Raw genomic sequence first — 17,659 nt, 5'->3', positions numbered from 1 at the left:
GTGCTGCATTAATGACTCACAAGCGCACTCGCATGAGTGACAGTCATTTTCAAAATGTAGTTTTACTAAAAGCAAAGTGGATTGAATTGTAGAGCAGTAAAGTTATTGGGATAAAAATGTTAATTATAGCTGCAGTACTTTACTTTTCACTCAAAAAGTATGATATTTGGCAATAACTTTTTACTTTCACCCCTGTAAATGTTTTAATGTGTTCTTCACTGTACTTTAATAAAATATACATTTATTTTTTACTTAAGTACTTTGACCCTAGTACTTTGACTGTTTATAAAGCTGCCATTTAAACATATAAAATCCATGAGCTGTGTACCTTGGAAGAGGCATATTTTGGGACTGTTTTGGGTGGGATCTAAAAGTATTTGCATATTTCCAGTTTTAAAAGGGAATACATCTATACATTGAAAAATGTGGACATGAGCATTTGAACGTGCTCCGAAGCTGATATAGCAGTCAACTAAGTGCTCATTCGGACATGGGGTTCACACCAATGGAGAGAACTAATTGATGTTAATCTCCTGGTGTGTAAAATAGTGTCAAAATTTTGAAAATATAGTTATTCATCTTGCTTTTTAATTAGCTCAAGGTTTCTAAAATCCACCACTAGCATGTATAAGTGCTAAAAATTTATATGTATAGGTTGGCAGAATTGGCACATAGATGTACAAAAAACCAAGTCATTTCATGTTTAGTTGTTGTTAGGATTTGGCCCACATGCCTTTGGTAGTACCTCAAGGTGAGTTAGATTCAGGTACAGTAAGATGTGTTTTTGTTAAAATGGATATTCCCTCTGGTCATGCTACAAAGTAAACCTATATTCCAGCATGTCCTTTGCTATTTTATAAAAGGATCCACATTCAGCTAGCCTTTGTAAAATACCTGAGAAATTTCAGATGCCTCTTTTCTAACCTAGATGTCCTGCACAAAATTAGTTTTTTATATATGGAGACACTCTTATGCTTTTCTTTGTAAATGTAAACGTAATAGAGTTTTATGTAAGCTATACATTTAGTGTATATCCCATACACATATAATTGGATGGTGAGTGTGTTCAAATTGATCCATTTCAGATTAGCTAGCTGTAATGCACTGTGCTTTCTCTCTTTTAGAGACATTTCTTCAGAAACCTCGGTCTATCTTAGCATATGCTTTTCTTGGAACAGTTATCTCGTGTTTTGTGATAGGGTGAGTAAATGGATGATAGGATGAGTAGCATTGTAAATAAAGACCTGCATGGTCCTTCCAGTTTGCCCAGTAGTCACATTCATTATTGAATTGTTATTGAGCCAAAATCCAACAGTAGTAGTTCAATATTTACTCACTAAGTTCCACTTTACGAAGTCTTCCCCTCCCCCTACTGAGAAAGAGAGGGGGAAAAATATAGAACATAATGTTTATAGCAAAGGACTCTGGCTAAAAATAAAGGAGTCAACGTTTTGCTGATCACCGCCAGCTTTTTGCCCAGAAATTTAATGCCAGGCCATGTGTGGGCTCTGGAATTGAATTTCTGGGTTTCCAGAGCCGGTTTAAACCATAGCCAGTTAAGTGCAGTATTCAGCACTTAACTGGCTATAGGGCACCGCATAAAGATAGGACTGATTTTTATGTGATGATTTTGTTGGTTAAGTGCTGAATATCGTCACTTAACCAGCCAACTGCTGACTCTGCACCTGGAACGCCCCCCAAATAGCCAGTTTTGCTTTAGGCCCTAACAAGTAATTTTTAGTGGCATTAATTGGTTAAGTGTTGCTGAAAATTAATGGTTATCTCCAGACAAGCAATTTAACTAGCCAGGAGCCTAAATATTGACCCCCAAAGGATGTGCACTGTATGTTGCAAGGCATAGATTATCACCTTTCTCTAGTGTATCACCCCCCAGTACTGCCAGTGTCTTAAAACTGAAAACTTATATACTCTTAATGGAGCTATGTGTTGCAGGTTGATGACATCACACTTTACATTGGTTGGTATGTCCTCAGACCACACAATGATGTCCAGTATCCTGCTTGATTTTAAAGATAAATTACATATTACTAACAATAGCTGTGCAAGTTCATTTTTTAGTTCTATCAGTACTCTGGGATGTATACCATCCATCCTGACAGTTTGCTACTCTTTAGTTTATCAAATTGCACCATTACATCGTCCAGGTTTACAGAGATTTGTTTCAGTACCTCTGATTCATCACCATTGAATAAAATAATACTGGTATTTTCCCAACATCTTCCTCGGTGAAGACCAAAGCAAATAATTTATTTAGTCTCTCCACTATGGCCTTGACTTTCCTAAGTGCCCCTTTTAACCCCTCTGTCATCTAGCGGTCCAACTGATCTTTTACCAGTTTCTTGCTTCTAATATACATAAAAAAGTTTTCATTGTCTGTTTTTTGCCTCCAGCACAATCATCTTTTCATAGTTTTTCTTTGCTTTCCTTATCAACACTTTGCATTTCACTTGCCATTCCTTAAGCTGTTTCCTGTTATCTTCAATCAGATCCTTCTTCCATTTTCTGAAGGATGTTCTTTTAAGCTGTAATAGCTTCCTTCACCTCACTTTTTAACCGTGCCGGTTGTCGTTTGGTCTTCCTTCCACCTTTTTTAATAGGTGGAATATATCTGGTCTGAGCTTCCAGGATGGTGTTTTTGAATAACATCCACTCACCTCAGTATCAAGATCTGGACTTGATTTTACCCTTCCACTACAAGTGAGACAGTCTCTGGAATGGTGGGTACAGGCAGACAACCTGCTGAAAAGAAGGAAAGGCCCTAGAGGCACCAAACTGAACTTTATTGACCACCAATGCCAGTCTTTCTGGTTGTGGAGCAGATTTGCTGAAGAGCACTAGTTTTCAGAGGAGTCCAAATAGTCAATCAATTGACTGGAGACGTGGAATTCATCTTGCACTTCTCCAGTTTCAGACTCTAGTGCAGAACAAGGTGGAAACAAGGAGGAAAAAGAAGTTGAAAAGTTGCGGAGGGAATACCATGATGATGACTTGGGCAGAGGAGACTCTGGAAAATATCTTAGCATCACATGTTGCAGAGGTAGAAAATGTACAGGTGGATTATCCAAGCAGGAATCTCATAGATCTGGGAGAATGGAGAATCTCTCTATTATCCTTCTAGACAGAGGTGCAGTGTTGGGGTTATCCTGTGAGGAACCTAATGGCAACATCACTAAATGCAAAAGTTCCCCTCCTCTTCTCTCACAGAAGGGATTTCAAGTTGGTGGGTATAGATGCCCTGCTTTAACCTTGGCTACAGTCTCGTCGTCTTATGTATTACCACCTCGGCCTTTGATAGGCAGGGTAATTCAGAGAATTCAAAGACGTGGGACTAGTAATGCTCATAGCTCCGGATTGGCTGAGGAGACTCTGATACAAGGATCCAAGGAGACTTCTGGTGGAACAAAGCAGACCAGAGGGAAAGAAAAATATAGAACAAGGGAAAGAAAATTATAGAACAAGTAAAAGCAAAAAGAAGTGAAGTGGGCCACAGATGAAATGAAAAGGCGGAGCCCAGGAATGGAGGAAGCAAATTTTATTGAAGGACCTGACACAGCCTGTGTTTTGGTGTGGTGCCTGCATCAGAGGTCTATGCACATAAAAATAAAACACGATGATTGAGGTATATAAAATAATGAGTGGAGTGGAATAGGTGGATGTGAAGCGTCTGTTCACGCTTTCCAAAAATACTAGGACTAGGGGGCATGCGATGAAACTACAGTGTAGTAAATTTAAAACAAATCGGAGAAAATTTTTCTTCACCCAACGTGTAATTAAACTCTGGAATTCGTTGCCGGAGAAAGTGGTGAAGGCGGTTAGCTTAGCAGAGTTTAAAAAGGGGTTGGACGGATTCCTAAAGGACAAGTCCATAAACTGCTACTAAACGGACTTGGAAAAATCCAAAATTCCAGGAATAACATGTATAGAATGTTTGTACGTTTGGGAAGCTTGCCAGGTGCCCTTGGCCTGGATTGGTTGCTGTCGTGGACAGGGTGCTGGGCTCGATGGACCCTTGGTCTTTTCCCAGTATGGCATTACTTATGTTATGTACTTATAAGAAAACTTCAAAATACAGAAATTGCAAATAAAATTAATGATAACTAAAAAATGTATAATAACACAGATACCAAGTGTTAGTCTCAAGGACACAGCTTCCTATGATAATTCCACAATGGAATATTCTAGAGGACAGTAGCTGCAATATATAATATAACATCAGTACAAAAATTTAAGATATATGTGAATTATATGTAAAAATTAGGAACACATTTTTAAAAACGTGCAGCATTAGATAAATATTTAAAAACGGAACAGAAATATCATGATAATACAAGTAGTCAATAGTATTCATAAAAATTAATTTATATAAACAATAGCACATCTTTTGCTAAGAACTATAATAATAAGTACAAAGTTAAATGTACATTAAAAACTATGATGATGCAATCCATAATTATAAACTAAAATATAGAAAAGAAAGCAACTATACTCAAACAGACTCATGGCTGCTGTTGTAAAGGAAGCTTCCACCAAGTACAGAGTCAGTATGTGCATAAACCTGGAATCAAACCTTTTTGATTTCTTATCCCTTACTTTTTGAATATATCTATAATTGTTTCATGTTTAAAGTATAGAATTGATTTAGATAAGTGAAACTAGCTCCTAATTAATGTATTTTGATTTGTACTTTACTTTTTTTTTTTTTTTAACATTCTAGCATATAAAAAGGGTGTGAAGATTTACCAATCACTGTTCTTGGTATTTCATGCTCAGTCCTAACAATAATTTCTTTGATATTATATTTGATATGATGACCTTGCCTATGTCTGGTTTATTCTTGCTATACACTGCCTTGGGTGAATTTCTTCAAAAAGGTGATAAGTAAATGAGTGTTAGCATTAATAGTATTACTAATTATTGTAAGAGTTTGAGCATGGACACTGGAGATGTTTGTCTTGACAGTTTAGTATAGTGTGGCCTGGAAAGGAAGCTCCCTCCTCTCTCAGACCAAGAGCTAAGACAGCTCATGCCAGCTGCAGAGTAGCTGGTCCTTCTCATGAGCTCCCAGCTCCGGAGGTGAACTCCTTCATCCCTTGGAGCAGAATTCTGCTTTTGGAACTGGTTAACTATGAGTAAATCTGCCATGTTGAAGATACAGCTTTACTCGATCTGCAGCCCCTCCTTACCTATCCTTACCCTCATCTCCCCCTACGTTCCTACCCGTAACCTCCGCTCTCAAGACAAATCCCTCCTTTCAGTACCCTTCTCCACCACTGCCAACTCCAGGCTCCGCCCTTTCTGCCTCGCCTCACCCCATGCCTGGAATAAACTCCCTGAGCCCATACGTCAGGCCCCCTCCCTGCCCATCTTCAAAGCCCACCTCTTCAATGTCGCCTTCGGCACCTAACCACCATACCTCTATTCAGAAATCTAGACTGACCTAACTTGGCACTTGACATTTTGCATTTTAGATTGTAAGCTCTTTTGAGCAGGGACTGTCCTTTGTTAAACTGTACAGCGCTGCGTAACCCTAGTAGCGCTCTAGAAATGTTAAGTAGTAGTAGTACTTAGAAACCAGCCTTTTATTAGAATGAACATGTAATCTCTTGCCTAGAAGTGGGCTTGAAATCAGCCTGCTGGGTGAAGTTACCAGTTTCTGGTAGTCAATTTTGTTATCATTTTGTTTCTTTCTCTTATTATAGATCAGTCTTGTATGGCATTGTAAAGATGATGAAAGCGACAGGCACACTCGGTGGGGATTTCTTCTTTACAGACTGTTTGTTCTATGGTGCCATCATATCTGCTACTGATCCAGGTATGTTTGGCCATAAGTTCCTATTCAGACAGAGAAAGGGGAAAGGGAAATGGGACTTGATATATCGCCTTTCTGAGGTTTTTGCAACTACATTCAAAGCGGTTTACATATATTCAGGTACTTCTTTTGTACCAGGGGCAATGGAGGGTTAAGTAACTTGCCCAGAGTCACAAGGAGCTGCAGTGGGAATCGAACTCAGTTCCCCAAGATCAAAGTCCACTGCACTAACCACTAGGCTACTTGATATACCGCCTTTCTCTGTTTTGTTTTGTTTTTTGCAACTACATTCAAAGTGGTTTACTTAGTATATACAAGGTACTTATTTGTACCTGGGACAATGGAGGGTTAAGGGCCCTGTTTACTAAGGTGCGTTAGTGTTTTTAGCAAGCCTACACTGGGAATCAAACCCAGTTCCCCAGGATCAAAGTCCGCTGCACTAACCTGCAGTGATTTTAAGGTTGGCATAGACAAGCAATTTCTCAGTGGATGTATAAATTGCCAAACTGACCTAGATATTTAGTCTAACATTGAATTTGATTAACCACTTTAAATAAACAACTCAAAGAGGGGTTAAAAAAAAATAAACAGCACAATACAGATAATTCATGTAAAACGAACAAAAATAGAGCACATAATGGAGTTGTTTAGTTCTAGGTCGTCTCTTGAACGCCAATTACTGCAGTTTGGCCCCTGTCTCCCTAGCAGTAGTTTTTAGTCTATAGTCATAGAGCACTTTCACGTTTTCTCAATCTTCAAGGCACTTTGAACCAAATTTTGCACAATCCTTCCCCCCTCCCCCGCGGCAAGAGTAGAGCAGCATTTTTGTTTTTTAACATGTGTGTCATATTCTTCCAACTTCAGTCTGACATCTGAGCATTCAGCGCCGGGGGTCCTATGAGATGATGGATCTCTGCCAATGGAGAAGTCAGATTGAAGCCAGCAGAAGAGGCGCGCGCACAGGTTAAAGGCTGGTCTCCACCTGTCAGTGGGAAAGGAGGAGGGTAAATGACCGGACCTATGGTGGCTGAATCTGATACACTACTTCACTGTAGCGCACATACTTAGTGAGTGAACAGTTGATTTTGGTGGGAACGAGGGAGTCTGATGGACAGTTCCCATGGAAAATTGTAGTAATCTGTTCTGAAAATATATCCAAAAGCAATTCTTAAAGTTTTAGTTCATAAAATAATTTTGGGCCAAATACCAACTCGGTGCTGGCTGGTTTGTCCCACATACAAGAGAAACAAACGAGAGAAATAATTATGTAGCAAAAAAGTCACATTAGCCAGTAAAGGCCAGCTGTTTCTAACATGTAAATTCTAGCTAGATCAGAGAGACTTTGAACTGGATCCCAGGATATTTTACACTGAGGAATTGTGAATATTTTGCTTTCTGGCAATTAAAGTTTCCAACCTTTAGGATGCCAGGCTTGCTTTTCTAGGTCAACATGTCTGGGTGGGTTTATTTTTCTTCTTCTTCCTCTTCTGTCTTTGCTTTCTCTCCCTGGTGTCCTTCCTCTTTTCGCTGTTTTTATTTATTTATTTATTTTTATTTCAAGGAGGTGCTTTATTAGAACCATAAAAGCAATCACAATACAAATGAACAAAAGCAAACTGCACACAGTCAAGCATACATGTTATCTATATGTATTGAAAATATAAAGAAACAACAACCCTGTTCATCGTATCTCAACTTTACAAAGTTTGGTTTTATAGTTAACATAATCCCCATCTCTTCAAAATGTAAGTGCACGTGAACAGGATGGCACATTCCAATAGTACAGAACTATTTATCTTCCAATAGGCCCCAAACCTTCCATTTGACTTCAGATTTATGACAGCTGTCAAATGCTCCATCTCATTAATATATCTAAGTTTCTGTAACCATTTACATACTGAGGGTATACCAGGCTTCTTCCAACTGGCTGCCAGAGCTAACTGCCCAGCAGCACTTAGACATTGATGGACCAGTATCATTCTAGCAACGGTAAACCCTAGGATACCTTTATTCAGTAGAAAAATACCCAGATCCCAGGGAACCATGATGCCTGTCAGTCTACTGATTTGAAAGTGGACACTTGTCCTAAGGCTAAGGCCTATTGGAAAAGTCCACCAGATAATGTAACATGGTGCCATGATTACCACAGCCCCGCCAAAAGATCGGGAAGCTCCAGGAAACCCATGACTTATCCTATCAGGTGTAAGATACCATCTGTAGGTTATTTTTACATGATTTTTCTGAATATTAGCAGAGACTGATATTCAATAACAAGGTTTCAATTGCCACCTAATCAGAATCCTCATATGCAAATCCCAGATCAGTTTCATTTCATTTTCATTTTATTATAATTTATATTCCGCTCTTATCCAGAGCTGAGTACAAACATATATAATAATATAATAATAAAAATGTATACTAAATTAAACAATAACCAACTGTACGTACCAGATGGAACAACAAAACAACACACTCGCATTAGTCACTACTTTCAGTCAAAGAAAACATACAAAGATCTTACAATCACTACAACCTATTGAACTGTCTGTGTTAGCAAATGCTGCTGCTTCAGTAATAGTTTAGACATTACAACAATTTTCCGCTTCCTATTGAACTGCCTGTGTCTTTTAAACATTGCAATGTTGTGCTGCTGCCTAATAAAGGCCGGCAACTTATTTCATTCATCAGGTCCAGCCACTGAATAAATCTTTCTTCTTGTATAATCTGAAAAGGCCAGAAATCTGGCTCTTCCAGTGCGCAGAAAGTTTTGGAGTGAAGCACTCATGTCGATGCAAACAGTTGGTCAAATACTGAGCTGATTCATGGTATAAGCTCTGATGAACTAGCTTAAACTTAATCCTCTCTGCCAAAAGCAATCATATCAATTTCTTGCGGAAAGGAGTGATATGATTGTTCTTAGATAACCCATCTAACAGACAAATTATAGAATTTTGAACAATTTTGAACAATCTGTAAGAAATGAATACAAACGGGTGGAAAACCAACATACCCAATGTTGCAGTAATCTAGGCCAGACAATACTAAACTCTGCAATACTTTTTGAAAGTCAGCCCTAGGGATCAATGGTCATAATTTACTCAAAAACCTCAGCTTAACATAGGACTTTTTCACAACCTATTGAATTTGTGACCTAAAAGATAAAGCTGAATCAAACAACACCCCCAAATACTTCACAACATGGGCTATAGGGAGTACAATATCAGATAACACAATTTCAGAAGGGAAGTTAACAGAAGAACCTGTCACCACCAACAGCAGCTCAGCTGTGAGATGGAAGTAACAAAAGTGCAAGTGAGAAGTGTTTGGCCAAACTATTCAGTGAAATAAACCACCTTCAAAATTTTTATATTCCTGTATTGGCTTTGCAACTAACAGAACAAAATAAAAGAGAGATATCAAGTGGCCCCAGAGAAACCCAGCCGCACACATCACTGTGCTGTAAAAAGAACATTTCTTACCTGGCGCCAAGGGGTAACTGGTATCCCTGGGCAGTCCGAAACAGTCCGGTTCAAAGTCTCCAGATTCCCATCCACCAACACTTGTAGAGAATTAAATAACCAGTTCCCATAGCATAAAAACAACGCAAGACCTAACTATCTTCCGAAGGCTACTGAAAACTGAACTGTTCAAGAAGGCATACCGATAACATCCATCCTCAACACTAAATAATAAGACTGCACATGAACTAGAAAAACCGAACTCTTTATCTCTTGAATGAATAACCTCTTTGTTAATAATGATCAAGCACTACCACTTTAATCCTTATGTCGATTATGGTCTCTCTGTAGTCGATGACCTAATGTTTGTTACAATCCAATCTATCACTCAGGAACTAATATGCAATACCATAACTTATTCTTTACCATGTATGTATGCACCTTAATGCAATGCCTTTTGTAATTCTGTTACCCGGAAATGGCAAACGCCATTACGGCAAATGGTAAGCCACATTGAGCCTGCAAATCGGTGGGAAAATGTGGGATACAAATGCTACAAATAATAATAATTATAAGAAAGTGTTGTATTGTATCAGCCCTGAGAGACCGAGACTCAGCAATCAGTCTCTCTGTCTGAATTACAAAATATTGTGATTTCCATAATGTTTCCCTCATACTTGTAAAAATATATTGTATGCATTTCTAGTCTTAATTATCATGAGCCACATAGAACTGAATAATTAACATTTGGATTATGTGGGATATAAGCAACAATAAATAAATAAGTACAACCCAGGATAATATGTGCATGACTTGTTACAGCACTACGTATGTCTAGTAGCGCTATAAAAATGATAAGTAATGGTAGTGCATACATATAATACTGATTATAACATAACACTTGCTAATCCTGATAATTGCTCTTCACTAATGAGTGATGCCCTTCAGCACTTTCTATTTTGGCAGAAGGTGCATAAAATGATACAGTCCAGACATGCGTGTTTAGCAAAAGTCAGTCAAGAGGTAGCTTGGAGACCTCTCCACACACTTTTGAGGAAAACAAATTCTGCCAAAAACCAGTTTTACCTGTATGATATGCTATATTATGTGCCAGGTATTTTACATTAGAGACAACCCCTGTTATTTACATAACTTCTACGTGACCAGCTAATTTCATTTCTGTGCAGTCCCCCTCCTTACATGACCTTCAGTGTGCATCACTGAATACTTGCTACCATTCTCCCCAACATTCCTTCCCTGACCTGACTGTGCATTTCATAATAGCATGATTTCCTTCACTTTCCTCCCTGCAGCCACAGGTTCTGTCACAGCACTTCTTCCAGGACTTTCCTTCTGTACTGTCTTTCTTACCATTCTTATGTATACTGTCTGTCAAATTTTGTGCCATATCCAAACTGTTGATCCTGACCCTTGAGTGCTTCAGTGTTCCTGCTCCGTACTATCAGGTTGTTAACTGTGGCCTGTTTGGGAGTTTCTGTGTGATCTGTTTGATTTGAGTTGGTTTGACAATGACAAAAGTTAATTAGAATGGAATAGGACTGGAAGTTAATTCATCCCATGCTTTTCTGGTGTGACTGAAGATTTATTAAGCGTTTTCATTCCAGAGATTCAGAATGGGGAAACCCTCAAAAAGTCCTGCTCTTCCCTGCTGTTTGTAGGTGAAATGTTGGTTCGTGGCTCACAAGAGTAGTGCTTAGATTTAGCTATTACCAGCTGCCTGATTGGTCTCTTTCAGACCATGGTTTAATTTTAGCCCTACAATATTTCCACTCTCTCTTTACTGTGCACACTGAGAAAGCCTGGAAAGTGTTAGGACTTATTCGATAGACTGGGAGGTTGAGATAAGAAATGAATTCACTAGGCAGAATTTCATAAGACAGGAGAGACGACCGTATCCCGATTCGTTAAGTGAGAAGGGCAACAGTGAGAGTGGGAGGGTCATCTGTGGGTGGGTTCGTGTGCAGAGACCAAGGTGAAGCACTTTACCTAAGCGTGAACAGGCTGGGGATAGGACTGGACATTTTAGTGTACCAGTCAACAGGTTTCAACATCCAACATCAACCAAGACCAGGAAGGCGGGGTGGAGGGGTAGCAGTCTTGATTTGCGATACAATCAAACTGCGCAGAATCGCCATCTCCCAGCTAAATGAATCAGAATTGCTTTTAATCAAGCTAGAAGAGGAGAAACCAATCTGACTGCTCATGGTATACTGAGCACTTCGTAACAGCACATCTGTGCGAGAACTCCTTGATCTGATTACACAAGTGACCCTGAGTTACCCTAGGCTGGTGATCATGGGAGATTTCAATCTACACATTGAAACCCCAGATGCCACCACAGCCATCTTAAAGTCCAGCTAAACACAGATGGTAGCTGCCCCAAGTGTAGAACTACAAGAGCTACCTTGGGACACATGTTTTGGTGTCATCCTAAGATCCAGTTATTGTGGGGAACAGTGTAGACCCATCTGTATACTGTTCTATTATGCTCTCCTTTTACAACCTGGTTGCTGCTTATTTCATAGGGATAGAAATTTTGCGCATCAATACAAGCTAAGAAAGGTGTATTGCTTAGCTGGAGGCTAAAAGTAGTAGAAATGTTGTTTGAAATGTTATTGGAGAGGTGAGATGCCGAGTATGGGGCACCCTAGAGTGAAAACCTTTTAGAGTCATCCGGAAGCCTTACTGGGGAACACTTACTCATAGGGAATGAAGTCTGATTTTCAGTCGCTGAAGTGCATTGCCTTTTATTACCATCACTGTTGCAACTTAACCTAACTCCTTGATATGCTGTTTTTCTTCTTAAGTTATTGCTGTCTCTTGGGGGGGACTACAGGATGATTGCGCAGACATCAACTCACAAGACAAATCTTATGATTACACTTTCTGATCCTTATACAGGGAGGTTAAGCACCTCTGTCAGAATTGCACAGTGAATGGTGGATGAGGAATCAAACCTATTTCTGCCTACTCGTAACCTTGGGGTCATCTTTGACTCCTCCCTCTCCTTCTCTGCACATATTCAACAGACTGCTAAAACCTGTCGTTTCTTTCTCTATAATATCAGCAAAATTCGCCCTTTCCTTTCTGAGCACACTACCAGAACCCTCATCCACACTCTTATCACCTCTCGCTTAGACTATTGCAACTTGCTTCTCACAGGTTTCCCACTTAGCCATCTCTTTCCTCTTCAATCTGTTCAAAATTCTGCTGCATGACTAATATTCCACCAGTATCGTTATGCTCATATTAGCCCTCTCCTCAAGTCACTTCACTGGCTTCCTATCCGTTTCCGCATACAGTTCAAACTCCTCTTGTTGACCTATAAGTGCATTCATTCTGCAGCTCCTCAGTACCTCTCCACTCTCATCTCTCCCTACATTCCTCCCCGGGAACTCCGTTCACTGGGTAAATCTCTCTTATCTGCACCCTTCTCCTCCACTGCTAACTCCAGACTCTGTTCCTTGTATCTTGCTGCACCTTATGCCTGGAATAGACTTCCTGAGCCGTACGTCAAGCTCCATCTCTGGCCGTCTTCAAATCTAAGCTAAAAGCCCACCTTTTTGATTCTGCTTTTAACTCCTAACCCTTGTTCACTTGTTCAGAACCCTTATTTTATCATCCTCATTTTAATATTCCCTTATCTCTTGTTTGTCCTGTTTGTCTGTCCTAATTAGATTGTAAGCTCTGTCGAGCAGGGACTGTCTCTTCATGTTCAAGTGTACAGCGCTGCATACGTCTAGTAGCGCTTTAGAAATAAGTAGTAGTAGTACTACTACTACTACTAGCTGGGGGTGACGTGGTACCTGGGAATGGCAAAATCAATGTATATGGACTTTATTGGATGCATTGTGCTAACTGGAAGCTTAAAAGAATGAAATGTATTTGAAAGTAGAGTAAAGTTGGTTCTGCTTGTTTATTTGTCAGTGACCGTCCTCGCCATATTCCATGAGCTTCAGGTAGACGTGGAACTATATGCTCTGCTCTTTGGTGAAAGCGTTCTCAACGATGCTGTTGCCATAGTGCTGTCCTCGTAAGTGGCATATTCCTTTCTGTCTCTTTTTTTTTTAACATGTTCTTTAATTTGTAAAGTAACACTAGTAGATAAGACCTGGTTGTATTCCTGAAAAATCTCATATGTGGTAAAAAGTGCAGCCAGTTGGAAGATTCCTTCACACAGCTGGTGACAGTCTTACACATTCATACCCCTGATGTCCTAATCAAACATGGAGAGAAAAAGGTCTAGTGATTTCACATCTGTGTAAGCACATGTGGATTACTTTTTGCTCCTTCCACTCTCTCAGCTGTTGAAAAAATGTGTCAGAAAAGCAAGATGGAATTTGCCTGTGTTTTACCTGTGAGAACAGCTCATTATCTCATATCTTATATCCCAAGAGCTATATTAATACGTGTTTTATTTGATAAGTGGGTGACTAAAGCAATAGAAACACAGATTGTAATTGTTTAATCATACTGTCTGGTAAATGGGCTGATTTATCAACCTGTTTGACTTTGAAAACATTTCTGAATTTCCATTTGTTAAATATTTGTTTCCACCTACCAACAAGGGGAGGCACCACAGCATTTTCAGCAGCTTTCCCATGGACTGTTTTGAAATCGATGACGTTTGCATTTCAAAATCCACCCCAAGAAAGGGAGACTAGCTCAGGAGTTTGTCAGGCAGCTGTGGGAGAACATTTTCATTTATTCAGGTTTCATTTAAGAATAAAAATACCGTTATAAACTACTGAAATTTAAGCGATAAGGCCAGGAGTAGATGCATTGAATCCTCCCTCTTTCTCCCTCCATGCGCTTGCTTTCTAGTTGGCTAGCCAGCATGGGAGCAATGCTGTCAGCCAGGAGAAGGTTCTGAAATGAGCCACAACGGAACTCATTCCTGTGGTGTAACCTGATAGCTCATGGCTTGAATATTAATGGGTTGATATTCAAAGCAATTTAAATTGCCTGTCACCTCCCAGCTGCCGATATTCAGTGGCACTAAAGCAGGGAGTGCTACTGAATATTGCTTCTGACTGGCCCAAAAAAATTTGGGTTGGTCAGGGCTGGTGGTGGGGAGGAGCCGGGGCTTATGCAGGCGCCAGCAATACTCACCCGAGGCCCACATAAGTTAAGTGGGTGAATTTAGAACAGCTCAAAAGCTGTCCTAAATTCACTCACATATCTTATGCGGGCCCTGGCTGAATATCAGACCGGGACCTGCATTAAAAAAAAATTTCCCCCTCCCTGCCTTCCAGTGTGTGGCCACCCCAACAACAGTGCCCCCCCCCCCCCCCCCCACCAGGTGGCATCCCCACCCCCAGTCAGGATAGGACCCCCCAGGGCCTACGTGACCTCCCTGGTGGTCCAGTGGGCGTCGGAAGCAGGAGCAAACCCCTCTTGATCCTGCCCCTAGCTGCAGCTTCTTCAAAATGGCTGCCGCAGCCTCTCACAGTACTTACAGTACCACAAGGCTGCCGCGAGAAGCTCTAGCAGCCTGCCCGCCCACAGTTAGCCCCCAATATTCAATTCCGGTGCCCAGACATGGCCTGACACTGAATATTAGGGGCTAGTTCAGCCAGCAACGGTAAACGTTTAAAAAAAATGCTCATCACCGCCGATTGAATATTGGGGTGAAAGGTAAGACATTTGTACTGGTAGTTCAGTCCTTCCCTCTGTTCTGAGTGATTGTGTGGACCCATAAAATGAAGTGTCTTTGAATACTGTTAAAGCTTTGCTTCATTGGGACGAGGTCCTGTTGATGTTTTCTTTTGTCAGTTCTCTAGTCAGCAAGCCACAGGGAACTACAACAAATATCTAGATTACCTGCTTCATACTCTGCTGTAAAGCCAGTAACAATCACCTGTTTAAGCTCATTTACTGTTTATGCATACTGAAGTGAGTAATTGCTAATTTGCTGTGGTGCGGTTGTGTAACCAGGACACTACAGAAACCTGTAGATCAGGGTGTGCTGATGGCTGTTTGAAGTGGAATGCCCTCTTATGGTGAGAAGCGCTCTTACAAACTATCTGCACCCTTTCCTGCCTGAGTCATTAAAACTTATAAAATTAAGAACGATATAAAAAAAAAAAAGTCCTTTGTTATTTCGCTGCTGTTTGACTGTATTTATTTGTGTTGGGAGTGGTTCATGAATAGAGGAAAAGAGGCTGAGATCACTGGATGTGTGAATGTTTTACATCCACAATTTGTTGCATGGCAGCAGCTAATGTTTTTTGTAGATGTGGTGTAGCAACAAAAATATGCAAATTAAAGCAGTATACACTCAGCAGGTACTGGCTTCTGAGACTTGAAAGCATTTCTTGCGCACAGCAGTTGTGAACAAATGCCAGCCAGTCTTATATTCCCATTTCCTAAACCCTAAGAGTACCTATTTAAGAACAGAGAGGTTAGTAGTGATAGGACATAACATCAGTGGGGATTATTAGAACATAAGAATAGCCATACTGGGTCAGACCAATGGTTCATCTAGCTCAGTATCCTGCTTCCAATAGTGGCCGATCCAGGTCACAAGTTGCTGGCAGAAGCCCTGTTAGTAGCAACATTCCATGCTACCAATCCCAGGTCAAGCAGTGGCTTCCCCCATTTCCATCTCAATAACCAACTATGGACTTTTCCTCCAGGAAGTTGTCCAAACCTTTTTTAAACCCAGATATGCTAACCGCTGTTACCACATCGAGTTCCAGAGCTTAACTATTCTGTGAGTGAAAAAAATATTTCCTCCTATTTGTTTTAAAAGTATTTCCATGTAATTTCATGAGTGTCCACTTGTCTTTTGTGTGAGCTTACCAAAAGTGCCATTTAAGCCTCAAGCAAAACAGAACATAGTAACATGGTAAATGACAGCAGATAAAGAAAAGTGTAGTCCATCTCGCCTGCTGAGTAAGGTGGCTAGATTTTTTACCTTCCACGCTGTACAGGTTACACCAACTATGATTTATGGTTTATTATCTTGGTGTATACCACGTTTTGTATAGATGTCAAGGTGGTTTACATCAAATGGGGAGATACATAAAATAAAACAATTGTACACTGGATCTAACAATTAATATAATCCATAAAGACGAGTGGGGAAAACATAAAGTAGTACATGGTGTATGCAAGAGTTTGGAGGAGGCTCAAGGGCTGGTGTTCTTAGTATGGACTTTTTCCCTTCTCTGCTCAGAACACAAACATCCTAGCACTTCTCCAGGCTGGTCTTCAGGAAGGATTAGCATTGGATTCTCTAAAAGTTCAGGTTTCAGCTTTGACCTGTTTCAGGGGCCGACTACAGAAGATGTCTCTTGAGTTCTTCCAGATATCGTTCGATTCTTGCAGGCAACCAGCTGCTTGCAGCCTCCCTTTTGTACGCCATGTCCAGAGTGGAACCTTAATTTAGTCCTTCGGGCTCTTCAGAAGCCTCCTTTTGAGTTAACTCCAGAAAGATCTTCCACTAAAGACAACGTTCCTAGTAACTGTTGCATCAGCACGTAAGGTTTCAGAGCTTCAGGCTCTCTCGTCAGGTTTTCTTTCTCCACTTTTCGGAGGTGGGGGGGTCTCTCTGCACACAGTTCCTTCCTTTCTTCTGAAAGTGGTATCAGCATTTCATCTCAAGCAATCTGTGGAACTTCTGTCCTTTTGCAGAGGGATGATGAGGTTCAGTATTCCTTGAAGCTAGAGTCCTCATTAGATATCTGGAAGTCATGAATGAGTTTCGCAAATCAGACAGATTGTGCTTTTTGGTAAACATAGGCTTGGCCTCATGGTTTCCAACCCACAATTGCTAGATAACTGAAGGAGACTATCATGTCAGCTTATTTGCTAGTGGGGAAGCAGGCTTCTCAGTTCTACAGAGACATCAGGTGTATCTTACTCTTTCCAGTGGATATCTGCAAGGCAGTGGCATGGTTGATGCTGCATACCTTTGCCAAGTGCTAAAGGGTGGACGCTATAGCACACTTGGAATCCAGTTTTGGGGCTTCGGTCCTGAGGGCGGCAGTGCCAAGATCCCTGAGGACAAGCAGGTAATATTCTATGGGGAATCCCTAGCTACCAAGCTGACTGGAAACAATAACCAATGATGAATTGCACCTTGGAATGGCAAAGTCAGAACATAGATAAACCTGAAATCTCATGCAAATCGTTGAAAGTGTAGCCTGGGATGGAATAAAAATAGGCCTAGGAGTGTGGAGTTGGATTCTAGATTCTAAACTAATTCTGCATTACTATCTATCCAAATTTACTTTTACTTTGGGCATGCCACCTAAAGCAGGAACGAGATCTGAATGTGTGAAATGAAGACCACACAGCAGCTTAGTAAATTTCCCCAATGGAGACTTACGACACAGCCATGGCT

The 17,659-nt window shown here is 40.5% G+C and overlaps 1 protein-coding gene across 1 annotated transcript in view; it reads left to right on the top strand.

The window, feature by feature from the left end:
• The window catches only part of SLC9A6 (solute carrier family 9 member A6), a 77,730-nt gene that overhangs the window by 27,752 nt on the left and 32,319 nt on the right, over nt 1–17,659 (top strand). The window contains 4 exon segments of the mRNA XM_030209137.1: nt 1,125–1,146; nt 1,149–1,200; nt 5,721–5,833; nt 13,237–13,342. Coding sequence (XP_030064997.1) covers nt 1,125–1,146; nt 1,149–1,200; nt 5,721–5,833; nt 13,237–13,342 — 293 coding nt within the window.

The sequence above is a fragment of the Microcaecilia unicolor genome, chromosome 7 (assembly GCF_901765095.1).
Source record: "Microcaecilia unicolor chromosome 7, aMicUni1.1, whole genome shotgun sequence".
NCBI lineage: Eukaryota > Metazoa > Chordata > Amphibia > Gymnophiona > Siphonopidae > Microcaecilia > Microcaecilia unicolor.
The sequence above is the reverse complement of the archived record's forward strand: the minus strand, read 5'-3'. Positions and strand labels throughout refer to the sequence as shown.